This window comes from Delphinapterus leucas, chromosome 7, assembly GCF_059928025.1.
Source record: "Delphinapterus leucas isolate spDelLeu-1000000601 "Yukka" chromosome 7, BTC_Dleu_Yukka2, whole genome shotgun sequence".
Classification (NCBI taxonomy): Eukaryota; Metazoa; Chordata; class Mammalia; order Artiodactyla; family Monodontidae; genus Delphinapterus; species Delphinapterus leucas.
The window spans coordinates 9,346,029-9,370,663 of NC_143135.1; the positions used below are offsets into that span (position 1 = coordinate 9,346,029).

The 24,635-nt window shown below is 45.3% G+C and overlaps 1 protein-coding gene across 2 annotated transcripts; it reads right to left on the minus strand.

Annotated features, from left to right (window-relative positions):
* Positions 1 to 274: 274 nt before the first annotated feature.
* Positions 275 to 23,389, minus strand: ASRGL1 (asparaginase and isoaspartyl peptidase 1). 2 transcript variants are annotated; one of them, XM_022591776.3, is made up of 7 exons: positions 22,394 to 23,367; positions 21,614 to 21,817; positions 12,304 to 12,446; positions 11,412 to 11,557; positions 3,412 to 3,530; positions 2,497 to 2,607; positions 280 to 2,099 (listed from the first exon to the last, which is right to left on the minus strand). In XM_022591776.3, the coding sequence occupies exons 2-7, from the start codon at positions 21,804 to 21,806 to the stop codon at positions 1,894 to 1,896; spliced, it is 918 nt and encodes a 305-aa protein (XP_022447484.1). In that variant the 5' UTR covers positions 21,807 to 21,817; positions 22,394 to 23,367; the 3' UTR covers positions 280 to 1,893. The 2 variants fall into 2 exon arrangements, with proteins under 2 accessions (XP_022447485.1, XP_022447484.1); XM_022591777.3 differs by lacking the exon at positions 2,497 to 2,607 and having other exon boundaries at positions 275 to 2,099; positions 22,394 to 23,389.
* Between the last annotated feature and the right edge of the window lie 1,246 nt (positions 23,390 to 24,635).

Here is a 24,635-nt window from a genome sequence, read left to right on the forward strand (position 1 = left end):
AGGACGATTGCTGCATCTGAGGCGTTCAAGGATGGAACCACATGGACTCCCTCCTGGGCCTGGCCACATGTCCTCTATTTGTCCAGAGGATCTGGAGATAAACACTGAGCAGCTGTCCTTTGTTTTCATTTAATCTTCATAGTGACCTATTCTATAGATGACAAAATTCTCAGAAGTTAACCTGCCCCGGGTCACCCAGGTCGTGGGGAGAAGCAGGATCCATTCTGCCTCCAAGCGCCACCTCTCTCTCCCTCTCTCGGGCTCAGGGCAGCTGACACGGGCACGGGGAAGGTCAGGGGACAGGGGCCCGGACTGCGTGACTGTCTCGTGCAATGGACGGCCAGCGCGAGAAGCTGGATCCATAAGCCGTGCTGATTCCTGCAATGGTGGTTTGGCTTCTTCCTTAACCCATCCCGAAAAAACTCAATTCCTCTGAAAACTCTCGAGTATTCTCCATGAGGCAGGCAGTCTTATCACATCCACACACCACACTTATGCTGAAAGCTCTCTTTAACGAGTTTACCTGTCTGAACTGACAGACCAAGGGAGTTACTGTACATTCTGGTCTTTGTCAACAGTGACTCCTAACCACGCTGTTATTCTTTCAAAATACATTTTATTAGTGGCACATGGAATTTAAAGTGAAGCAATTTCTTTCCAGAGAGAAGGTAAGCCCTGACAGACTAAAAAATTGAGCAGATATGTCACAGCAAAAATACCATTTCCAGTGTAAAGAGGTTAGTAGGAATACTCTCCACCAAGGAAATGCCTTTCTTCACTGTGCTGACCACAGTGGACACTTGGTTCAGCTGGGGGAACCCACAGCACTGGACAGTCATGGACGCCATTAAGTCAGGGTCATCTCGACACTGACTGGCCCTTCCCTGTCGTAGCAGAGGCGGAGAGGTCACGACCCCCATCGCTCATCATGGGGACCCGGGGGTCTGGGAGGTGGAGGATGGCTGGGGGGAAACACGAGGTGAGCAGGCTCGTGTGTGAGCCTGAGAAAACCCTCAGACTTGGAGGGCCTCCAGAGTCTCCATGACGACCCTTCATCAGCAGATTAGAGCCAGGGGTTACCAGAGGGTCCTTTTAAAGCATCTGGAAACACGCCTATGTTAGTAAGTCAGAGAAGATCTGCACTTTCTTAAAAAAATCAGTTTCTCGGGGCTTCCCTGGTGGCGCAGTGGTTGAGAGTCCGCCTGCGCGATGCAGGGGACACGGGTTCGTGCCCCGGTCCGGGAAGATCCCACATGTCGCGGAGCGGCTGGGCCCGTGAGCCATGGCCGCTGAGCCTGCGCGTCCGGAGCCTGTGCTCCGCAAGGGGAGGGGCCACGACGGTGAGAGGCCCGCGTACCGCAAAAAAAAAAAAAAATCAGTTTCTCTCTCAGAGATTCTTTTACCTAATGTTCTTCTGGCTCAGAACGAGCTCTGCAATGTTCACGTGCATCACTCACCAATCCGTTAGCTCTGCTGCCCTGTCTCCCCTTCACTGTCCCCCCACCTCATCCCAGCACTGGGTCCTGCCCCAGAGCGCTGCTCTCCTCCGGGCCCCCCGCACCCTCGCGCCTACAGCCTCTGTCACTGCAGTGGGTCCCCCAATTCCAAAAGGCACTCCCTGCACTGAGGCTGTTTCTGTCCTGTTAAGATCATGCTGTTTCTTCTTTCTAACCTCAGATGATGGGGAGTATTCACGAGGAAGGCTCAGCGAGTTTGTCATCTTCACTAGTCTTATTTGATCCTAACATGGGCATGTCGCACATCACTTCGGAATCTGTCCCCAACCAAACACTGATCAAGGCAACAAAACGAGTGACAGACTGCAGAATTTTCCATTTCTAGATCTAATTGATTAAGCTAAGTCTTAGCTTCTAGAATACAGCTTCCGGGGACTTAGGGCAGGTCAGTGATGCTGGTGTCACCAAGATCAATTCCAGAGTACAGCTTGCCGTCCTTTGCGGCCCCCCAGGGCATGGATGTGGAGGTCCACTTCACCGCCCAGTCTCCTGCTTTGTTGACCAAGATGACGCCACCTACACCTTTGACCTTTGACTTCATATAACCCAACGACGCGTCAGCGGCCTCTTCTAACGTCTTTCCTGAAAACAATGAGAGGTTGAGAAACAACACAAGTTACTGAAAGGAATCTGATGGGAAAATTATTTACAGTATGAAAAACCAAAGCGTCTTAACGAAGATTCCTAGTAAGTGATTTCTACTTCAACGTCTCAAACAAGGACTCTCACCCTACAAGGCCCTCCCTGTGCTGGATGAAGCTGCCTTTTCTCCCACACGCAGGCTCAGAGTCTCTCTACCGCCCCCAGGAGGCAGAAGGCAACCAGTATTCCAAATGTTCTTTCCTGACCCTAACAGAAGGGGCGTTAACCTGAAAGCAACGTCTGCAGCAAACAAGAAAGGGTTTCCCAACCCTCTCCGTCGATTTATAAACAGCTCCTATCCCCTCACAGTCAGACGGCACGGCCTTGTTCCACGTACCCTGTTCCATGTGGAAGAGGGTGAGTCTGGCCAGATTCACCTTCAGGATGCTCTCTCCGTGCCCTGTTGTTGAAACGGCTCCAATATCATTGTCAGCATAACCTCCAGATCCTGCTCAAGGAAGGGAATTGTTTCTAACTGAGCGGCAACCGTCAAGAAATTCAAACACGTATTACGAGTCTAACGCTACATAAATATTAAAGGCCAAGGTGCACTGGTGAGCGCCGTGTGAATAAGACCCTGAGATGGGGATGGAGGGCATGTCGGGGAGGCAGGCCTAGCCTTCCCAGGGCAGCGACACCAGGGCAGCCCCTCCTCTGCCCCCAGCACATCCACCCAGCGCACAGGGTAAGACATATACACCCCTCCCCTCCCCCCACCACCGGGAATTAAGCCAATGTGCTCCGAGGTTAACGCGAAGAACACTTTGACGTGCAGGTGCAGTATCTCGTAGCGGTGGTGTGTCACCCTCATGCCACTCAGATCTAACAACTGCAAACTTAAATTCTCAGCTTTCTTAGTTTGCTCATTGGAGCCCATGCCTGGGAAAAGGTTTCGTGTACTTAACCCTTTGGGAATAGTCTGCAGCTCCTGAAACGGATCAGAGAGAAGACAGAGGCACCGGGGGTGCTGCGGCGGCTTCAGTACCCCAGCTCCACCTCCCTCCCGAGTCCTCCACGCCCTCCCCAAAAACACAGCATCTAGGAAACAGGTGCCTGCTGGACACGCCACCTTCTGCACGTGCCCTGGGCGACCCCCTCCGACCCACCGCCACTCCCAGAAATTCTAAAGCTGCCACCAGGAGGAGGAGGAAAGGAAGGAAGAAAGAAGTGGGTGTGGGGGTGAGGCGAAGACCAGAGAAAGAGGACGAGAGGACGGGGGAGGGCAGGGGCAGTGATCATCCGTCCATCCCACCTATACACGGCGTGTCCCCGACGCGGCCCAGCATCTTGTTGACGATGCCCCCCGTCGAGGTCGCATAAGCCACATTTCCTCGGCAGTCCACGGCAACGGCACCCACGGTCCCCAAGTTTCTGCCAAAAAACCAACAAAGAGTGGCTGAAGATGAGAGACACTCCCACAGGTGACAGGGTAGCTTAATACATTTCTATATTAATGGCACATGGGACACGCTTTGATTCCAGCATTCCCCACTCACGGAAACGGCAAAGAAAGCCTGTTCGCATTACATTCTACATGTCCGTTAGACTGCTGGACATACCTTTAGCCCTCAGCTCTAAGGGTCCATCCAATCCCAGCACCACCATTTTCTAGCTGGGTGATTGAGTTAAGTTTGATCGTGCCTCATTTTTCCCATCTATAAAATGGGGATACAAATAACTGAGTGCATCTCAGACTTCCGTGTGCATCAGCATCCCTTGGATCCTCAGCACCTCCATCCAGAGACCCCGAGTTGGCAGGTACAGGACGGGACCCAACATCGTGTACTTCTGACAACCACCCGGGTGACGCTGCTGCTGCCTGTCCGCACACCCCTTTGCCCGTTTCATGGGGCTTGCTATGAAGATGAAATAAGTTGACTTTTTCTCTAACATTTTATTATAAATTTGCAAGTAAAAAAAGTTGAAGCAATTGTACGCTAACAGCCGTATACCCACCACCCCGGTTCTACAGTGAACTGTATCTCAGGCACTGTTCTAAATGCTGGGACACAGCAGAGAACTAAATGGACAAAGTACCTTCTCCCACGGAGCTTGCATTTGGGGCACAGGGTGACAGAGCAATAAAGAATGTCAGGCTTTACTGAACAGCAATAAACTATAGCCTATAGCAGCACGTGGGACACGTGATGGTGGAGAGGTGCTGCTTTCTAAGGGCCTCTCTGAAGGACTGAGGGTAAGCCATGCTGATTGCTGGGGAAGAACATTCCTGAAGCAGGACATGCTTGCCAAGTTCAAGGAACTTCAAGGAGGCCACTGTGGTTGGAGAGAATAAAGCCAGGGAGAGTGTGCAGCAGGGTCAGAGGGACGGCCAGCAGGCAGACCATGAGGCTTTGACAAGTGGGGTGACTATACATCCTGGTTTCCCAGGACCGTCCTGACTTATGCCTGTTGTCCCGGCTTAACTAATAGAGCCCCTTTCACTCTCAAAACGAAGTTCCAGTTTGAATACTGAATCACATGGTCATCCTACTTACAGGCCATTGGAAGGGCGTTTAGTCTGAGTGAGGTGGGAAGACGCTGGAGAGCTTGAACCGAGAAGTGTCACGAGATGAGTTGAGTTTAAAAAATAACCATTCTTACCACCACGCCCATCACCGGCACGGCTAACATGAAACAGACACGGTATCGAGGATGGGCACAGGGGTGCGGGGACCACGACCCTCACCCGCTGCTGCTGGGCATGTGGACTGGCAAGGCCACTTTGGGAGGCCACCCACGGGGTCTCCTAAAGCCGACTCAGCCATTTTATGCCCACATTTCTGTCCAACAGAAACGTGGAGGTAAGTTCACCACGAAGGTGTACAGAATGTTCACAGCACCACTACTTGTAATAACAGCGAACTGCAAATGACACAAACATCTACCCAAGTAAATGACTTGTGATACACTATGCTTCAGTGAAGGCGGACTCTGCTACACACGACAGACAGATCTCAGAAACGTAAGGAGAGGCACCCAGAAAAGCACGTACTGCACAGTCCCACTCAGATAAAGTTCCAAAACAGGCACCACTAGCCCACGGTGCTGGAAGCCGGGCAGGCGGTTTCCTTGCGGGGAGGGCAGTGACGGAGGGGGGTGTGTGTGTCGGGCTGTGTGCCGATTACATGTGTGTCCACCCCGTGAAAGCGCATCCAGGGCTCCAGATAGGATCTATGCACCCGGAATGTGTGCTATACTTCTACAGAGAGTCATCTTAGGGAAACCGTTCCGGCCATTGTGTGTGGACTGAGGGAGATGAGAGAGGAAACAGAGACCCCTTAAGAGGCTTGAGAGGCAGTGGTTTGTGTCGGGGTGTTTCCAGAGGAGAGGGTGGGAAGGAGGCTGGACCTGGGACATTTTGAAGGCAGAGCTGACAGAATTTGCAGGTGGACCGGATGTGAGAGAGAGAAATCTAAGGCAGAAACTGAAAGGATGCAAGAAACACTTATTGAAAGGTGGAAGACTGGGAAGACGTTTTTTGCTTTGTGGTGTGTGTGGAGTGGGGTTGGGTAGGGAAACAAGTTTAGTTTTGGACAAAAGCTTGAGGTATCTGTTGGGCAATCACATGGAGAGGCTAAATTGTAGCTAGAGATGTAGCCTGGCATTCAAAGGACTAGAAAGGGAAAGCTGGTATCCTATTAGAAGGAAACGGGAACCCTATCTCCTATCACTCACAAAAGCCAACCCAGATAGCTAAGGACCTAAGTATAAAACAGAAAATTCTTCAAGGAAATCTAGGCAGCTGTATGTCTCAGGGCGGGGATGGCTCCTAAGTCTCTGGTCTTACAAACTACACAAGGAGAGGGAGAGTACTACTGATCACAAAAAACGTTCAAATGACAAAAATACCATAAGCAAAGTAAAAGCAAATAAAAACAACAGATTTGGGAATTTTGTTTTTAGCAGAGAAGACAGTCTTAAGATTGATAAGAAGAGGACAAAACAACTAAAGAGAAAAAATGATCACAGGACAAATATAGGCAAATTCCCGGAAAAGAATGACCCATAAACAAATGCAAAGTATCCAAGCTGGTGGTTGTCAGGGAGGAGCAACGGCAGTGACGCGAGCCCCTCCCGCCACATAAGGCAAGAGGTACCCTGTCACTGCTGGTGGCAGCCCCCCAACACATACAAGGAAGGGGTTGAGGCAAAAATACAAAGGCAAATGGAGGCCCACACACATGCAATATTTAGAAATAATAAAGATGTTCTATCCTCTTACCGTGATAAATGTATCTTGAGAAATACTGTAAAGCTATGGTTTTCATTTGACTGGAAGCTGACAAACTACCAATGATGACAATTTATTAACATGCACATTTGTATCCTTTGTTGATCAGCTGGTGATGGCTGGATGAGTGGGGAACAAACCACACACAGACACATATACAATCATAAATTATTATGTATTTATTCCATAAAATTAATTTTCATTGCCTTCATCTCAAGGGGCATTGATCACGTTCTTATGATCAACATTTCCATGTAACATGCATTCTACTGGCAATGTGACAAATAACACAACTTTTCTTTTCTTTTCTTTTTTTTTTTTGCGGTACGCGGGCCTCTCACTGTTGCGGCCTCTCCCGTTGCGGAGCACAGGCTCCGGATGCGCAGGCTCAGTGGCCATGGCCCACGGGCCCAGCCGCTCCGTGGCATGTGGGATCCTCCCGGACCGGGGCACGAACCCGTGTCCCCTGCATCGGCAGGCGGACTCTCAACCACTGCGCCACCAGGGAAGCCCAACACAACTTTTCTTGAGCGATGTAGTTCTTAGGAAGTTTTTAATTAATTTTAACTTGGAGAAGCTTCACTCTGCTGAGGCAGTAACATTGGAACTATATATAAAACTCTTAAAGCAATACTTAGATTTGGAAATGAATCTTGATTTTTACATTACCACACTCAAATGTTACACGGGGTTACGTTTGATAAACTGTTATCACAGAAGATTTTACTAAATATTTTAATTTGATCATTTAAATCACAATCACTTACTATAGTCATTTTTGTCATCTCTTAAGCAGTGTTTAAATCAATGCAGAGTATCTTAAATTCTTCTTTCAAATTTCATTGCTGGTATATTACAAAGAAAATGGAAGATAGCAGTACGTTGCTCGATTTTGTTCAAATCTCTCTACAAATGATACTTATACTTCAATTTATAATGAACAGAAAAACAGCCTCTAAAGAAACTGGTTTCAGGATCATCTGTACATGACTCTTGTCCTTCAAGTCAGGCAAATCTTTTTGTTTCCTTTGTTTCAATTTCCTTATATTTTCTGCAGATGTCACTTTTCTTGCGTATTTCCCATGCACTTTTGGCTTTGTTTCTCTAAATTAAAAAAAAACATTTTTAATCCTTTAAAAAATGTTAATAGCCAAACTTAGATTTTTTTTTAAAGCTTCTGTTAAGCTTATCAATGGAGAGGAATAGTTCAGACTAAGTAACTGTAAATAGTGCAAATTCAAAATTAACGTCACTTTCTGTCAAAGTCCGTGATTTGTTCTTTAAGGAACTTCTGCGATTTTTGCTGAACTCTTCTTATCTAAATTCGATTTCATTACTTCAGCAGCATTTAGTTGGAATTCCCCCCACGTCTCTCTGAGGTCTATGATAAGGTCAGATGTGAGTCTAATTAAGCTGTTCCACCTTCGGCCACATCTAGAGTATCTTGCAGTGGACCCTCTACTGTCTCACAGCATCATCAGTATTGGCGCAGCTGAGGGCATGTCTCCTAGAAACAAACTCACGGTGAGCTGGCCGTGTCACACAGGATACTTCTGGACTCTTGGCCAAAGTTCGTGCTTACATACCTTTTATTTACCTACCATGTTAGCTCCATTATCACGGGCTTCCCTTTTAAATGTTAGTTTTTCAACATGGTTTCTGATCATGGTACACTCTAGCTGAACTGAGTTTTTTAAACTTCATTATGATTGCACGTCTTGCTTTATTACCCATTAAACTAACCTATTTGAATTCTCTCTCCTAGATACTTATCATTAGGTTTTTTTCCTAATTACGTTTTGGCATTTTATCAAAACTTGAAATAATTTTTATTAACCCTAGAAATTTCCCATTGTTTTCCGTAAACATTGTGTTGATGGGGTCATGAAAAGTACCATTACACTTGTCCAAATATTATTATTCTTTCAAGAACATTACATCTACGTTTTCTATCTGTGTCTTTTCTGGTTATCAACTGTTGATTGTTTATTCAGCCTTTTCCCAGCGCTTCTAACAATTGCACGTGTCCTTTTTTTGGTGTATGGTTACACAAAATTGCTTCATGATTAGCAATTAAATCTTCCTTTAGTAAAGAACATGAAGTTGTCGGGATTTCATCTGAATTGTTCAAGTTGTGGATTTGGTGAGAATACTATTCCTACTAATTTTCATTGTTTTGATAAGTAATTAAATCTTCATTGAACAAAGAATCTGTAATGTTCTCTTTGTGACTTTTATGTGGGTCATCCTGGAAGAAGACTGCTTACTTTTTTTTTTCTCTAATTTTTATTCATTTATTTATTTTTTGGCTGCACTGGGTCTTTGTTGTTGCTCGTGGGCTTTCTTAGTTGCAGCGAGCAGGGCTTCTCTTCATTTCGGTGCGCAGGCTTCTCATTGTGGTGGCTTCTCTCGGTCTGGAGCACAGGCTCTAGGCGCATGGGCTTTGGTAGTTGTGGCGTGCGGGTTCGGCAGGTGTGGCTCGCGGGCTCTAGAGCTCAGGCTCAGTAGTTGTGGCACATGGGCTTAGTTGCTCCGCGGCATGTGGGATCTTCCCGCACCAGGGATTGAACCTGTGTCCCCTGCGTTGGCAGGTGGATTCTTTACCACTGAGCCACCAGGGAAGTCTAAGAGTGCTTACTTTTAAAGCAGACTGTTTCTTTGAAGATCTTTTACTTCTTTTCTTCCTTTTAGCTTTTTTTTCTTTTGTGAATTCCACTTTAGTATTCTTTTTCTATCAAAATCTTGACTTGTACACATTTTCAGTAATCTAGGAATTAGAAAGTGAAATGTAACTATACTGAGAGTGTACAAAATTAGAATATATTTTCATCAAAGTTAAGGGCAAATCCCCCCAAAAAGAATAAAAGTAATTTGCAGTTATAATTTCAAAAGTTAGTTTTTTCCTAAAATTTACAAAATTATTAATATTAAAGTCTAAACATCAACTATAATTAATGAATATAACATTTTAAATAAAAATTACTTAAAAATTTCAACATTTAAAAAAATTTCACTCAACCTTAAGTATTTTTATAAGAATAAAACCATTCATAAGTCTAATATTCAGTGTCCATTTAGTTGCCAGCATAAAAAATTGGTTCCTCATGCAGGTTCTGTCTATACCTGTGATGTCCAATGCAGCAGCCACTGTCTGCATGTGGCTGAGCACTGGAAATGCAGGCAGTCTACAGTGAGACGTGCGGTCAGTGTAAAATACACGGCAGATTTGGAAGATCTAGCATGAAAAGATGTAAAGTATCTCATAAATAAATTCTTACATTGATTACATGTTGAAATGATAATATTTGGGGTATACTGGGTTAAATATATTATTAATTTCACTCATTTCTTTTTACTTTTTTTTTAATGTGGCTACTAGAAAATGTTGAATTACATATATGGCTCTCAGATTTCTATTGGACAGTGCTGGTCTAGACCTACATATCTACAAATTTAAGAGTAACAGGAATCAGCCCTCATGTGCAAGTCTTGCAGATATCGTACTAATTCATGAATAACTCTAGAACCACAAACTGAAACATGCAGAAAGAAAAAGGACACTGTGCACTACTGGGAAACAACACTTCGTTATGCAAGAATTTGTTTGACAAATTATTGTCTTTTTCTCTTACCTAAGTCCTTCTGCTGTTCAAGTCTTCCCCACACTCCAAAACAGGGTCTATTTCTGATGTCAGCAGTGGCATATTCCACAAACCTTTTGACTCAGGTGGTCTTTACTTCCAAGACATAGAGCAAGAGATGCAGAGAAGCACTTCCCTGGGGGCTGAATGATATTTGTCACAAGAGTGGATGATGAGGGCTATGGGTAATGCTGTGTCACTGCTGAGTGACAGAGATGCCCCATGGATCTGCAATAAGCCAACTGTTTTGTGTAACTGTGATATGAGGGTCATCTAAAGTGCAGGGCCCAGGGCAGGAGCCCCTCTTGCTTATATCGAAGAGCAGTACTGGCTGGTGGAGATGTGTGTTGTTGCAGAATTTTTGGAAAGCAATGTGGCAACATCTATTAAAATGTACATGAACCACTGATAAAGCAACCCCATTCCTGTGACTTTAGCCTATAGACACAACAGCACACTCCGTAAAGATCATCAACAGCTACCAACATATGGCCAATCTTGTAAAACAGATTCCTAACCTGGGGACACACTAGAATTACCTGGGGAACTTTTTTCTAATGGACTTGCCTGGACTCTCCACCTCAGCTCTACTCAATTAGATTTTTTTTTTTGGCCATGCCATGCGTCATGCGGGATCTTCGTTCCTCAACCAGGGATCGAACCCACGCCCCCTGCAGTGGAAGCCTGGAGTCTTAACCGCTGGACCACGTGGGACGTCCCTAAATTAGATTCTGTAGGGAAGGGGCTCAGACATGTAGATTTTGAAAAAGCTCCCTAAGTGATACGAAAGTATACCTCTGGTTAAACATTACAAATCTAAAAGGGTATGTGGAGTTAATAGATTATATTCCATTATAAACCTCCAGGCCACATTCAAATTTTATTTTTCAAATTTTGCTTTAAATTAAGGTCCTTTTATTTGGTATTTTTGAATTGGTAACACAGAAAACCATAATTCAGAACACATGATGAATTCACTTATAAGGGCTGTACTGATTTCTCTGCCCTGTGAAAGGGCGCCTAAGGAAGTTCATAGGGTGGTCTACATCACAGAGAACCTGTGCAGTGTACCGAAGATAACAAACTGATCACGAAGTATGCAGGTAATTAATACCTTTACACACGGCATTCATCTATTAAATCATGTTGGAGAAGGAACTCTTAGCTGAATTTGAGTTACTATTCATAGGAGTAATAAGGGAGGTTAAATTTCAGAGTCAAAAGAGCAGTTTTTCCATTACTTAGTGTTGAACTATTTTGTACAAAAACTGAAACGACCAAGTGATATTTGACTTATTTAAGAAACGTGGATAAGCAGACATGAGTCCCACTTTCACATCTGAATAACTCGCAAAAATGTGAGCCACAGATGATACTTACTTTTGGTAGTCTGATTTCTGAAGCTTTTCGTTCTCTAGACGCTTTTTGTTTCTTTCTGTAACCAGCTGTTCTCCAGGAATTGTTGGAATCCCACTGGCTGCTGCAAATTTTGCTGCGCCCTGGTCAGTCAGAAAGCAGTGGGGTGTCTTGAGCCAAAAAGAAATGGGAAAATAGTTAGTTTCGTGAAAAAGTTCAAATCTTTTCAACGGTTCCTACTGTGTGGAAATCATTATTCTCTCTGGGTACAAAGCCTCAAAAATGCAAATTCCACTGGCTTGCTTTTCTGAATGATGAGAAAAGCCGAGCTCTCCGAGTTTTTGTATTTTCAGAAAAACCCAGATGATGGAATATTACTAGGAATTCAACTTACATAGGATCTTAAATTTAGAGAATTTAATCCATTTTTATTTCGTACATGCTATTTATTTATCTACATATCTATGTATGTAGGTATATATTTATTTGCTGCACCACACAGCTTGCAGGATCTTAGTTTCCCAACCAGGGATCAAACCTGGGCCCCCTGCAGTGGAAGCGTGGAGTCCTAACCACTGGATCGCCAGGGAATTCCCCCATACATGCTATTTAAACAGTTGGTCTGTTCAGTGTGTATGTGTTGTGTTACATGTGTTGAAAGCAGGCTGAAGAAAATACAGGAAGATAACATGAAGATAATGTGAAATGTAATCACTGGTTAAGTGATCATGAGTCAAATTACATCAACAGAGTCAGAATCTTGGTTTCCTTGAGACACTTAAATAACATTGTTTTTGTTCTTTCAATTTCAGGAGAACAGTGATCTCAAGTATTTCCCTACAAGTCAGAGCCCTTTTAGTCACTGAAGTGCAGCAGTGACAATTCCTTAGGAAAACGGTGCTTTAGTCCCACATACCTTTTCCATAACAAGGCGCGCAACTTTAATGGGATTTGCGACACAGCGGACTGCAGACACCGCTCCTGCAGACAGGTCTTTCCCATTCATGATACTTGCATCCATTTCAACTTCACCATTTTCGTTCAAGACAGATCCACAACCTAAAATCAAAAAGAAGCCGAAAAGCAAGAATTAAGAATTTAGAAATGGCTTCAGAGTTTCCCCTAAGCTGCCAACTTTAATTCATCCTCTACTCCATTGTCAAAGGAACGTTTTTAAAAACACAGATCTGACTTGATACCCCATGACCTACACAATAAACGGTATGAAGCCCTTCCTGATCTGGCCTCTGACTTACTTTTCCAGCTTCATCTCTTCTCCTTGGCAACATTTTACTGAAATATTAGGTTTCCCTGAATGTACCATTAGCTCTCATTACTCTGTTCTCTTTACCACTAGCAACTTTTCTCCAACTTTCTCTGCCTAGATAATACTTGTAAGCCTAGCTATTGTTTTTTTTTTTCTTTTTTTTGCGGTACGCGGGCCTCTCACTGTTACGGCCTCTCCCATTGCGGAGCACAGGCTCCGGACGCGCAGGCTCAGCGGCCATGGCTCACAGGCCCAGCCGCTCCACGGCATGTGGGATCTTCCCGGATCGGGGCACGAACCCGTGTCTCCTGCATCGGCAGGTGGACTCTCAACCACTGCGCCACCAGGGAAGCCCCCTAGCTATTCTTAAACTCTATGTGACTCAGTTTCCTCAGAGGGATAAGAACAAAGGGATAAGAAGAAAACTCAAGAATATTTAAAGGAGTATAAAAATATCCAGCAACTAACAAGCGTTTGGTATCTAATAAGAAATTATCAGGCTCACGAAGAAACAGGAAAATATGACCCATAATGAGGAGGAACAACAACAAAAAAATCAATTAATAGCAACAGACTCAGAAATGACATAAATGATAGAATTATTAGACAAAAATGTTAAAACGCCTGTCATATGTAACAGAACATGGAAGAAAATATGATAAGGACCCAGAGAGAACTTCTAGAAACGAAAAAAGAAGTCTGAAATGAAAAATACACCGGATAGGATTAACACCAAAGTAGACACTGCACAAAAGATGAATGAACTTGAAGACACAGCAAACAAAAAGACTGAAAAAAAAATTGAACAGAGTTTATCACTGAGCTCAGGGACAGTTTCAAGCAGCCAGTATATGTGTAATTGGAGTCCCCAAAAGGAGAGGTGAGATAGAGGTACAAAAAAAATATTTAAGGAAATGATGAATTTTCAAATTTGGTGAATACTATAAATTCACAGATCCGAAAAGCACAGCAAACTCCAAGGAAAAGAAACATGAACAAAGCTACACTCAGGCACATCATGATCAAACAGCTTAGTGCTAATGAGAAAGAGAAAATCTTAAAAGCAGCCAGAGAAAGACACATTAGGTACAGAGGAAAAAAGAAAAACGATAGCATACTTCTTGTCAGAAACAATGCAAACCGGAAGACAGAGGAGCAAGATCTTTGAAGCCCTCAAAGAAAAAAAACCTGTCAAGTTGGAATTCTACACCCAGTGAAAGCATCTTTCAAAAACCCAAAACAAAGACGTTTATAGACATAACAAAAGTTAAAAAAAAGTCATCAATAGCAGATGTGCAATATAAGAAATGTTAAAGGAAGTCTTTCAGGCAGAAGGAAAATGATAGCAAAGAGCAATCAGGATTCCCCCAAAGAATGAACACTGGATATGGCTAATATGTGGATAAACAGAAATACCTTTTCCCTTTATTTTTACAATATCTTTAAAATATAACTGTTTAAAGGAAAAATAATAACAATGCATTAGGCAACTTATACACATAAGTAAAACATATGACGACAGTAGTACAAAGGCTAGGAAAGGGGAAACAGGTGTATGCTGTAAAAGGTTCTTATATTATGCATGAAGCGTGATATTACTTAAGGTAGACTGTGACAAGTGAGAGGTATATACTATAAACCCTAAAACAACCTTTAAAAAAAGAAGTCGAGCTACTAGGCCAACAAAGGAGATAACATGGAATTATGAACATTCAATTGTTCCAAAAGAAGGCAGAAAAAAGCAGAAAAAGAGGAAACAGGGAACAATGAATAGACTGGACAAATAGAAAACAAACAGCAAGATGACAAAGTTATGCCTAACCATATTAATGATCACATTAAATGTAAATGGTCTAAACACCCCAATAAAAAGCAGAGATTGTCAGGACTTCCCTGGTGGTCCAGTGGTAAAGAATCTGCCTTACAATGCAGGGGACACGGTTCGATCCCTGGTCAGGGAACTAAGATCCCTGAGAAGAGAAAACCCACAAGCCACAACTAGAGAGAAGCCTGCACACCACGACGACGAGCCCACACGCTGCAACGAAAGATCCTGCATGCCTCAGTGAAGATCCTGAGTGCCGCAACTAAGACCCGATGCAGCCAAAAATAAATAACAAAATAAATAAATAAAAAAAAAATAAATCTTAAAAAAAGCAGAGATTGTCAAATTGCACAAAAAGATAGGACACAATTACATGCTGCCAATTAAAAAAAATCCACTTTAAATATAAAGATGCAAATAGGTTAAAAGTAAAAATGGACAAATTATACCATGCCAAAATGAATCAAATGAAAACTGGAGGCAAAGTATACTTCACAATAAGGAACATTAAATAATAATAAGGACATTAAGTAATGATATAGGGGTCAGTTCACCAGAAGACAACAATCTATATTGTAAACAACAGTTTCGAAATACATGAAGCAAACACTGACAGAACCCAAAGGAGAGATAGACGAATCCAGTTACAATTAAAGACTTCAATACTCCTCTCTCATTAATCAGAAATGGACAATCAAGATACAGAAGGTATGAACATTACCAATGAACTTGAGCTTATTGAGATTTATAGATCTTTCCATCCAACAAGAGCAGAGTACATAGTCTTTTTAAGTGCAAATGGCCAAGGTAGAACACATTCTGAGCCAAAAACCAAACCTTACGAAGTTTAAAAGAATACAAATCACACAAAGTATGTCCTCTGATCATAACAGAATTAAACTAAAAATCATTAACAGAGAGGTATTTAGAAAATCCACAAATATTTGGAAATTAAGCATCACACTTCTAACTAACCCATGATTCAGTGAGGAAGTCACAAGGAAAATGAGAACACATTTTGAACAGAATGAAAATTAAGGCAACCTGTAAAAACATGTAAAAATCAAAGCAGTGCTAGAGTAAAATTTTAAACATTAAATGCTTGTATTAGAAAAGAATAGTCTCAAATTAATGATCTAACAGGAAAAGAACAGTAAATTATTTCCAAAGCAAGCTGAATGAATAAAGGAAACAATAAAGATAAGTCAATAAAATTCAGAACAGAAAAAGAACAAAAGAAAAAACAGAAAAAGGGACTTCCCTGGTGGCACAGTGGTTAAGAATCTGCCTGCCAATGCAGAGGACGTGGGTTCGATCCCTGGTCCGGGAAGATCCCACATACCGCAGAGCAACTAAGCCCGTGTACCACAGCTACTGAGCCTGTGCTCTAGAGCCTGCGAGCCACAACTACTGAGCCCATGTGCTGCAACTACTGAAGCCCAAGTGCCTAGAGCCCATGCTCTGCAACAAGAGAAGCCACCGCAACGAAAAGCCTGCGTACTGCAACAAAGAGTAGCCCCTGCTTGCTGCAACTAGAGAAAGCCCATGCAGCAACAAAGACCCAACGCAGCCGCAAACAAACAAATAAATAAGAAAAGAAAAAAACAGAAAAATTCACCAAATCCACCCCCCGAAACTAAAACTAGTTCTCTGAAAAGAACAATAAACTTGATAAACTCTAGACTGACAAAGAAAAAAAAGACACGTTACAAAAATCAGGAATGAAAGAGGGGACCTCTCTACAGACCATAGAGACATCAAAAGCATAACACAGAAATGTTGCAAATTCAGCAACTTAAACCAAATAGAAACATTTCTTGAAGGACAACTGACAAAACTCACTCAAAGAAGAAATAGATAACCTGAATAGTGCCATGCCTATTACAGAATTTCATTTCTTAAAAACTTTCCATCAAAACAAACAAAAAAACCAATCTACCAAATATTTACAAAGAAATAATAGCAACCTTATACAAACTTCGAGAAAAACAGAAGAGGGAACACTTGCCAATTCATCATATGAAGCCAGCATCACCTTCATTACAAAACCAGACAGATGTTATGAGAAAATAAAACTATAGACCCGTATCTCTCATGAACATTGACGCAAAATCCTCAAGAAAACACCATCGAATCAAACCCAGCATTCACATATGTAAAAAATAACATGTCACAACAAAGTGGTGTTAATCCCAGAGAAGAAAACCTGGTTCAAAATTCAAAAATCAATCAATCAATATTCACCATATCAAAAGACAAAAGAAAAACCACATGGTCATCTCAATAGATGCAGCAAAAGGATTTGATAAAACTCAACATGCACAGGTGATTAAAAATCTCAAAAAACGAAGAATAAGGGAACTTCTCAACCTGGTAAAGGGCACCTATAAAACCCTACCACCAACATCATACTTAACGGTGAAAGACAGTGCCTTCCCCCTAAGACTGGGAAAAATGCAAGAATTTCTGCTCTAACCACCCCTATTCAACATAATATTCGATGGCCCAGCCAATGTTAGAAAAGAAAGAAGAGGCATAAAGTTTGGAAAAGAAGAAATAAAATAGCCTCTATTTGCAGCTGACATTACTAAAAGTTACAGTAAGCAAGACAGTGTGGTGTTGGTGAAAGAATTTGACAAATAGATCAATGGAACAGAATAGAAAGTCCAAAACAGATCCACATAAATATATAAACTGATCTTTGACAAAGGAGGTGTGATACTTTGATTTATCATAATTACATATTTTGGTCTTCATCCAGGTACGGTTCACAGCTGCCAAACCCTTTGGAATTTCTTAAGGGATTAGAACAATGGGAGCATCTTTTGTTATAATATTTGGTCTTTTGCCCTCAGTTCCTGAAACCACTTCAGATCCATACAGGTGACCTGGGCGTCCTGTTACTCATAACAAGCAGTTTTCAACCAAAACCAAATTTATGTTAAGGAGGTAACTTTTGAAAACCCCCTAAAGGTGGGGGGGGGGGCTGGTTGCCACCGGAACCAACCAGGATTAAAGGGCTGGAACTTTTAGTCCCACCCCCTGATTTCTGGAGTTGGAGATTGAATCAATCACCAACTGCCAAGGATTTAATCGATGATGCCTAAGTAATGAAGCCACATTTTGTGTAAGTGTTGAAGAGCACAGAACAGAGGCAAGGGGACAGAACAATTACTAAATACCTGCTGACTAACTGGTTAAGATTTCCCGAAATTCTTTTCTCTGACAGATGTCAGGTAGGTGGTGTAATTCCCTAGAAGCGTCTTAATCCCTAGATCTTAGGTTTTCTACTTCAAAATAAAAAGGAAATGAGTGTCTTCCAGCACGTTACTTAAACTTTTTGTGCCTTAGTTTTCTCATCTGAGAAATGAGCGTAATAATAATTACACCTAACTCATAGGACTATGGGGCAGATTAAATGAGTTAATCATGCAAGTTTCTTAGACCACTGTTTGGTACATAGTAGACACTCGTGGTAGCTATGATGATTATTACTCTACAAACGGACTGATTTGAGTGAAAGAAGCCAAACACAAAAGAATACACTCTTTGTGACTGCATTTATATGAAATTCTAGAGAATGCAAATTTATGACAAAAACAGATCAGTGGATGCCTGGTGCTGGGGCTGGGAGGGGGGATTAACTGCAAAGTGGCAGGAAGGAATGTTTGGGGGTGATGGAAATTTATTTTTTTATTTATTTTTATTTATTTATTTTTTGCAGTACGTGGGCCTCTCGCTGTTGTGGCCTCTCCCGTGGCGGAGCACAGGCTCCGGACGCGCAGGCTCAGCGGCCATGGCTCACGGGCCCAGCCGCTCCGCGACATGTGGGATCTTCCCGGCCCGGGGCACGAACCCGCGTCCCCTGCATCGGCAGGCGGCCTCTCAACCACTGCGCCACCAGGGGAGCCCCCGGGTGGTGGAAATTTTAACGTCTTGGTTGCAGTGTGGTTACACAGGTATGTACATTTTCCAAAACTTAAAATGGGTACAGTTTATGGCACGTAGTAAAGAAAGGGCATGTGTGGGACTGGGGATCAGAGCACTAGTGAAGCACATTACAGCTCTGGGCGTCTCCCAAGCAGGGCTACCATTTGAGTTAGATGTGTCTGTGACCCTGGTAGGTATAGGGCAGGCGCTGTGGCAGAGAAAACAGAAGGGGAGAGTGCTCCTGGGATTTGGTCTCAGCTCTGGAAGGGGGCAGGAACCCCACGTACTTCCCCGAGAGCAACAGCTCCTAACAGTGGTATACACAGAGCTCCAGGTGGAGCCTCTCAGGAGGGATGAACTGCAGCGGTCAGCGGGCTGAACTCAGAGCCCTTTGGCTGGTTACTACTCCTGGTCCCTGGCCGTTAACCCCTTGCACTGACAGCTGGGCTGTTCTAAAGAGATTAACCCTATGGCTCTGACAACAGGAAGCTGAAGGGTGGATGATTAACGAGCGGGCCTTTGTGGGGTCAGGATGTGTGGAGGTGACATTTGGGTTTGCCTGCAAGAGCCTGAGGCAATCCTCACTGTCATCCATGTCCTGGCTCATAAGGCACTGACACCCCCTGGCAATCAGGGAGCTGATGCCCTAGCTTGGGTTCAATCCCTAGCAACTGACCCTTCAGTAGATTCAGCGGATTGGATGCATGGAAAGAGTGGCCACCACAGAGCTCGGGTGGGATGGCATATTGCCCAAGATGTCGCGTTGCCCTTGAAACACAGTGACTGGGTTAATGCAATCACAGCATGTCCTGTGTGTTCTAAACAATGACCATGGCAACTGCCAAAGGAGTCTGAGGCCACCCACCAGAGCTCCTAACTGGTAAGGGATTGGCAAACCGACTATACTGGCCTCCTCCCTCTGAGACAGGGCTCTAACGTTCCCTGGTTTGTGTGGTCTCCACATCCGGCTTAACCCAAGCTTTCCCCTGTCCCCATGCAAACCAGGCCGCCACTGTTAGGGGATTAGAGAAGCTAAGTACCGTGTAGGGGTACCCTCATCAAATAGATAGTGACTGGGGTCACATTTCAAAGACTGTGGATTGTGATATGCAAGACTGGGCAAAAGAACATGGCACTGAATGCAGGTTCCATCTCCTCTATAACCCACAAGCAGCAGGGCTGAGAGAAAGGAAAAATGGAATATTAAAGCAGTACCTTAAATTACTAACAGATAAAGCCACTGTGGCTGGGTGTACTAAAGTACTGTCCAAGGCTTTCACACATCTGAATGATCAACGAGTAGGGCTGTTGCCCCATGTCCCAGACTGGGGACCCCTACGGAAGCACTGATACCAAAAAGGTATGTCAGGAAACAGCCGTTGCCCTGACTTTCACCATGGATCAACGTGCTACGTGCTATGTGCTACCAAACTGCATCACACCTGGGAAAGGAGATTATCTACTGGAATTTGCACTGGGACACTCTACCAGGATGGGTGAGGGGGAACTACTCCATCTCCACTGGGTTCCTGTTGTCCTGCCACAAGCTGGGCCTGTTGAAATGCATTATACCTGGAATGGAATGCACACCACTGGAAAAGAGGAGAAGGTGAGGGTTCTGGTCTCATGTACCTGCCACCAGTCCACCTCCTCAAGCCTGACAGCACTACCTCCCCTGGCTAACATGTACGGTATATAAAACCAGGTCAAATTCCTAAGGCTGCTGACCTCCCTCTCCTCAAGGCCAGGTGGGCATGTTCTGTTTCCCACTGGAATGATCTTTTGGCTGCTGTCTTTGAGCCCTCCATTGGCCTGCAGCACATGACCGCACACACAGAGCCTCCTACTAAATGCACTCACCAAGCCTTGAATGACAGCCAACAAAGCCTGTTCTTCCAGCACACTGAAATGTCTCTAATGAGACAAGCTCTCCTCCAAAACAGAAAGACCTTGGCCATTATTACTGCCTTGCAAAGAGGCACCTAGGCCATTATCCAAACAGGATGTTGTGTGCTCATACCCGATGAGTCTGTTAATGTGTTGCCTTTATTAAATCATAGGACACAAGTGAACGCTCTTGAGTGATCTGGCTCCCAGCCTAGGGGACTTAGTAACAATGGTCTGAATCATGAGGCTCTCAGTGGAGAAAGGTATCCGTGGTCTGGGGAATTATTGTCTTAACCCGTGTTTTCTTCTGTATGTGCCTGATGCTGTGGCATCTGCCTCCAATGCAGCCAGACAGCCGCCAAATGAGCCACCCGTTATTGCCCGCTCAGGGCACACTGTGGAAGAGAAAGTGTGTGAGACGGTAAGAGCCGGGTCGCGAGGGGTGGAGCGCTGGGGCAATCGGAGTCCCCTCACCCCTTCCTCTTTCCTTGGAGTGCGCTCTCCGCTTGTCTTCTTGCACCAGAAGCTGCCCAGGACACAGCCTTGAGATGTGGTGTTGAGACCATCTGGATGGTATATGTGACTGAGCCCAGATAAGGCCACTATATAAACTTTTAAGATTCTGGTGGGCATGGACAGAGGTCTAATTATCCTGCAAGGCAAGCCTCGTGTGTAAGTTCCCATGCTTATTAAACCTGCCACCTACCAACCTGGAGAGATCTGCCTTTTCCTGTGGTCTCTCCCTGCCCTCCCTGTATGGGGGACCGATTCAAATTACACCCTGAAGCTCCCAAGGTTGCCACCCAACAGTAGTCTACCCTTTTCCCTCACAAAAAGATGTAATAAAAAAAAGCCTCTTGGGGCTTCCCTGGTGGCACAGTGGTTGAGAGTCCGCCTGCCGATGCAGGGGACGCGGGTCTGTGCCCAGGTCCGGGAAGATCCCACATGCCGCGGAGCGGCTGGGCCCGTGAGCCAAGGCCAATGAGCCTGCGCGTCCGGAGCCTGTGCTCCGCAACGGGAGAGGCCACAACAGTGAGAGGCCCGCATACCACAAAAAAAACACAGAAAACCAAAAAAAGCCTCTTGGTATGTGAATTCTAGAAAGCAGATTAAAGAAAAAAGGGGGAATAATGAATTTTAAAATTCTTTAGAGCAACTTGGTCAACAGGTAAAGAGAGAAAAACTAAATCTTTTCAGCATATTAGATTTTACCATAAAGCTGAAGAGATTCATTGACACTTTAGAGAGGTTCTATTTATCTGGGGGTAGAAGCTTAACCCGGTTTGGCATCAGTTACCAGCTGCAGTGCAAATTTACCTGCGTTGAACTCGGGATCATCTTCCAGGACGGTCACGGCTCCTTCCACAGCGTCAACTGCGCTCCCTCCCTCCTTGAGGATGTTGTAACCCACGGTGGCGGCTTTGACGATGCCCTGGCGCACCCGCTCCTTGCGGTCCTTGGAGATATTGCTGGCTCCGCCACCGTGGACCACGACGACGGCGGGGTTCATGGCGACGGATTCTAGGGATCAGGAAGACGAAAGCGCCCTTTCGAGCGGGTCCAAGAAAACCGCACGGGGCTTAAGTCTCCCGTTGGGGACGAAGTCCAGTTTCTACGCAGGGAGGGGAAAGCCCTCAGAGTTTACAGCCTCAGGCAAATTCCTGAGACCCAGGGAGTAAGGAGGACAGAGGCGGCTGGGTTTGAACTTTGCAAGTAAAGCCCAGAGCGCCCGCCCCCGGCCCGGGGCACCTGCTGACTTCGCGGGGCCGGTGGGATGCTCTGCACCCCAGAGCCCGCGCCCCCTCCTCGCCCACTGACATCGGGCTTCCGTTTCCCTGGGGAACCCCGGTTCCTGTCCCGTGCTGAGCCCCCGGCCGGGATGGCATCTGGGGTCGCAGCTCCAGCCTTCCTCCCCGGCCCCACGTCGGGCCTCGGTTTCCCTGGGACTTGTTCCCGGCTCCCACCCCCACCGCGGGCCCAGGGGCGGCCTGAGTGAGGGCTGGATCTCGCCAGTGCCCTCCCGCCTCCAGTCCCCGGCACCGGGGAGTGTGCCTTTCGGGGTCTCGGGTGGCGACTCCCTCAGGACCGTCGACTTACCGAGGATACCGCAGGAGGCGGACGCCGGGGCTTCGGGCTTGGCCGAGCCTCCCGGTCGGCCTCGGAACCTGCACAGTCCAGTCTCTCCGGTCGAAGCCACTCTGGAAACCGCTGTGCCCGCAACCTCTCTGCCAGCAACGGCTCCGCGCCTGCGCACGAGGGCGGGGCAGCGCGCCGCGGAGAATTACCGTAAAGCCCCAACGCACCACCGCGGCGCAACCCCTCTACCGGCTTCGCCACTGCGGATCCGACTCTCGCTGCCCGGCTCCTAGGACAGGGCCTATGCTGGCCTTCTGTGCACGCGAGCTTCCTCGTGGGATGCGGGGAACTCCTCCTCCTCCTCACGAGGCGGAGGGGTGGTGTTGATGGCGACATGCAAGAAGGGATGTAACGCGGTTTTGTAACTGAAAATTGAAAAGCACCGCTGCACGCACTGAAGTCCTTCCTCTGCCCGAGATGTTTCGCAGACTTGCTAGTTATTCTCTTCCTTTTAATTGTGTCTCCCCGTAACTTTTGGTAAAGAACAGAAAGATAACCTCCGTAATCGGTCTGGTTCTGTGCCTGGGGTGCACTGAAGGGTCTGAAAACCCCTCCTCTGAGTCTCAGGATCTCAGCTCTAAATTCCTTCAACCACAAGTGACCTAATTTTTTGTGACAATTTTCCTCCTCCCTGCCCCAGAGCCTGAAAGGCTCTGAACCCCCTAGATGATTGATTGTATTCCCCCGGAGCTGCCCTAGATTACTGTTACCATAGTGACCTTCAAATAGAAGTTTGCACTTCTACCCAGTAAAACAACTGCAAGATACTAGATTAGTGACATGAACCAAAGGATATATTATTCTGTTATGTAGAATAGCGGCAAAAACTCACGGGGCCTGAAGCTTTGAATTAGAGGAAATAAGCAGCGGGCATTGTGCAGAGAGAACTCAGTCCTTTTCTAAGTCCTGCCTTTTCTCCGAGACCACAGAGATGCGGGCCAGAAGACATCAGCAACCAAAGTTATCTCACTGACTTTCTGACCGCTCTGACTAACACAGCCCCACATCCGGCAATCGCTATTTATGAAATTTCCCCTAGACAGCTATTAAGCTACGAAAGTTCTCTCAACACTGGACTATTGTACACAAAAGTCACTCTAGAAGCATCTTCCTATCTCTTCTCCGGGTAGTAGAATGTGTGTGTCATATTCAAGCTGTGTTCACTGCAGCTACTTTTTTTTTTTTTTTTTTTTTGTGGTACGCGGGCCTTTCACTGTTGTGGCCTCTCCCGTTGTGGAGCACAGGCTCTGGACACGCAGGCTCAGCGGCCATGGCTCACGGGCCCAGCTGCTCCGCGGCACGTGGGATCTTCCCGGACCGGGGCATGAACCCGTGTCCCCTGCATCGGCAGGCGGACTCTCAACCACTGCACCACCAGGGAAGCCCAACTGCAGCTACTTTGAATCCCAGCCTACATTACTCTATCATTGGGGTACCTCTTAGGGACCCAGTTTGACAGCGCAAGCCAGGGGATGCAGATAAACTCAACATCAGCCTCAGGTCAAGGCCATGGGAAGGAAGCCTCCTTCAGCCATAAATATGCTATACCATAATCTTGACTAGGAAACCTTCAGTTCATCCTGCTATAATTGTAATTCACCTAAATTCACTTTTTGAGAAAAGAGGTTAAGGTTTCGGTATGATAGGACAACCTAACTCCCTAGTTGCTTTTCTTCCCCTTACATGGAGGGTTGACTGTTCAAATAGTGAGTACTTTTGGCTCAAAATGTGGCATGGATCAAAGCATAACTTTATATGGGTCAGTAAGACCCAGTCATACATGTAATGATTTCTTAAACTGGCCTCCCCAGGAAGATAAGCTGGCTGTGTCAATAAAAGTCTCAAGAGGTCTTAGAAGGAAATAAGGCACTGGAGAGAAATATGGGTCCATTTCTCTCTGCCGTGTCAGCTTTGAAAGAGAGGGACAGATAAGCATTTGCTTCTGCTCTGATAGATAGGGTGGGGGAATTTTGTGAAAGATGTGGGCACTGGTAATGTCCTGGGGCTGAACAGTCAACATTAGATCCATCCTGGGGGATGGTGCCCCTAATCCTGAACCCTGACCCTGGGCCCATCCCCGTGATGGGAACGGTGATAGCCATATAACCGAGCCATGGTCTCAGATTTTATTGAGCATCAGAATCATTTGGAGATGAAATACAGATTGCTGGGCCCCACTCCAGCATTTCTGACTCAGTAGATC

Bases quoted from the DNA above. Each gene is read 5' to 3' on its own strand.
- ASRGL1 (XM_022591776.3), bottom strand. From the start codon at position 21,806: ATGAACCCCGCCGTCGTCGTGGTCCACGGTGGCGGAGCCAGCAATATC. The intron at 12,447-21,613 runs GTAAATTTGCAC...TTTTGATTTTAG, and splicing joins TGATCCCGAGTTCAACGCAG to GTTGTGGATCTGTCTTGAAC. The intron at 11,558-12,303 runs GTATGTGGGACT...TTTTGGCTCAAG, and splicing joins CGCGCCTTGTTATGGAAAAG to ACACCCCACTGCTTTCTGAC.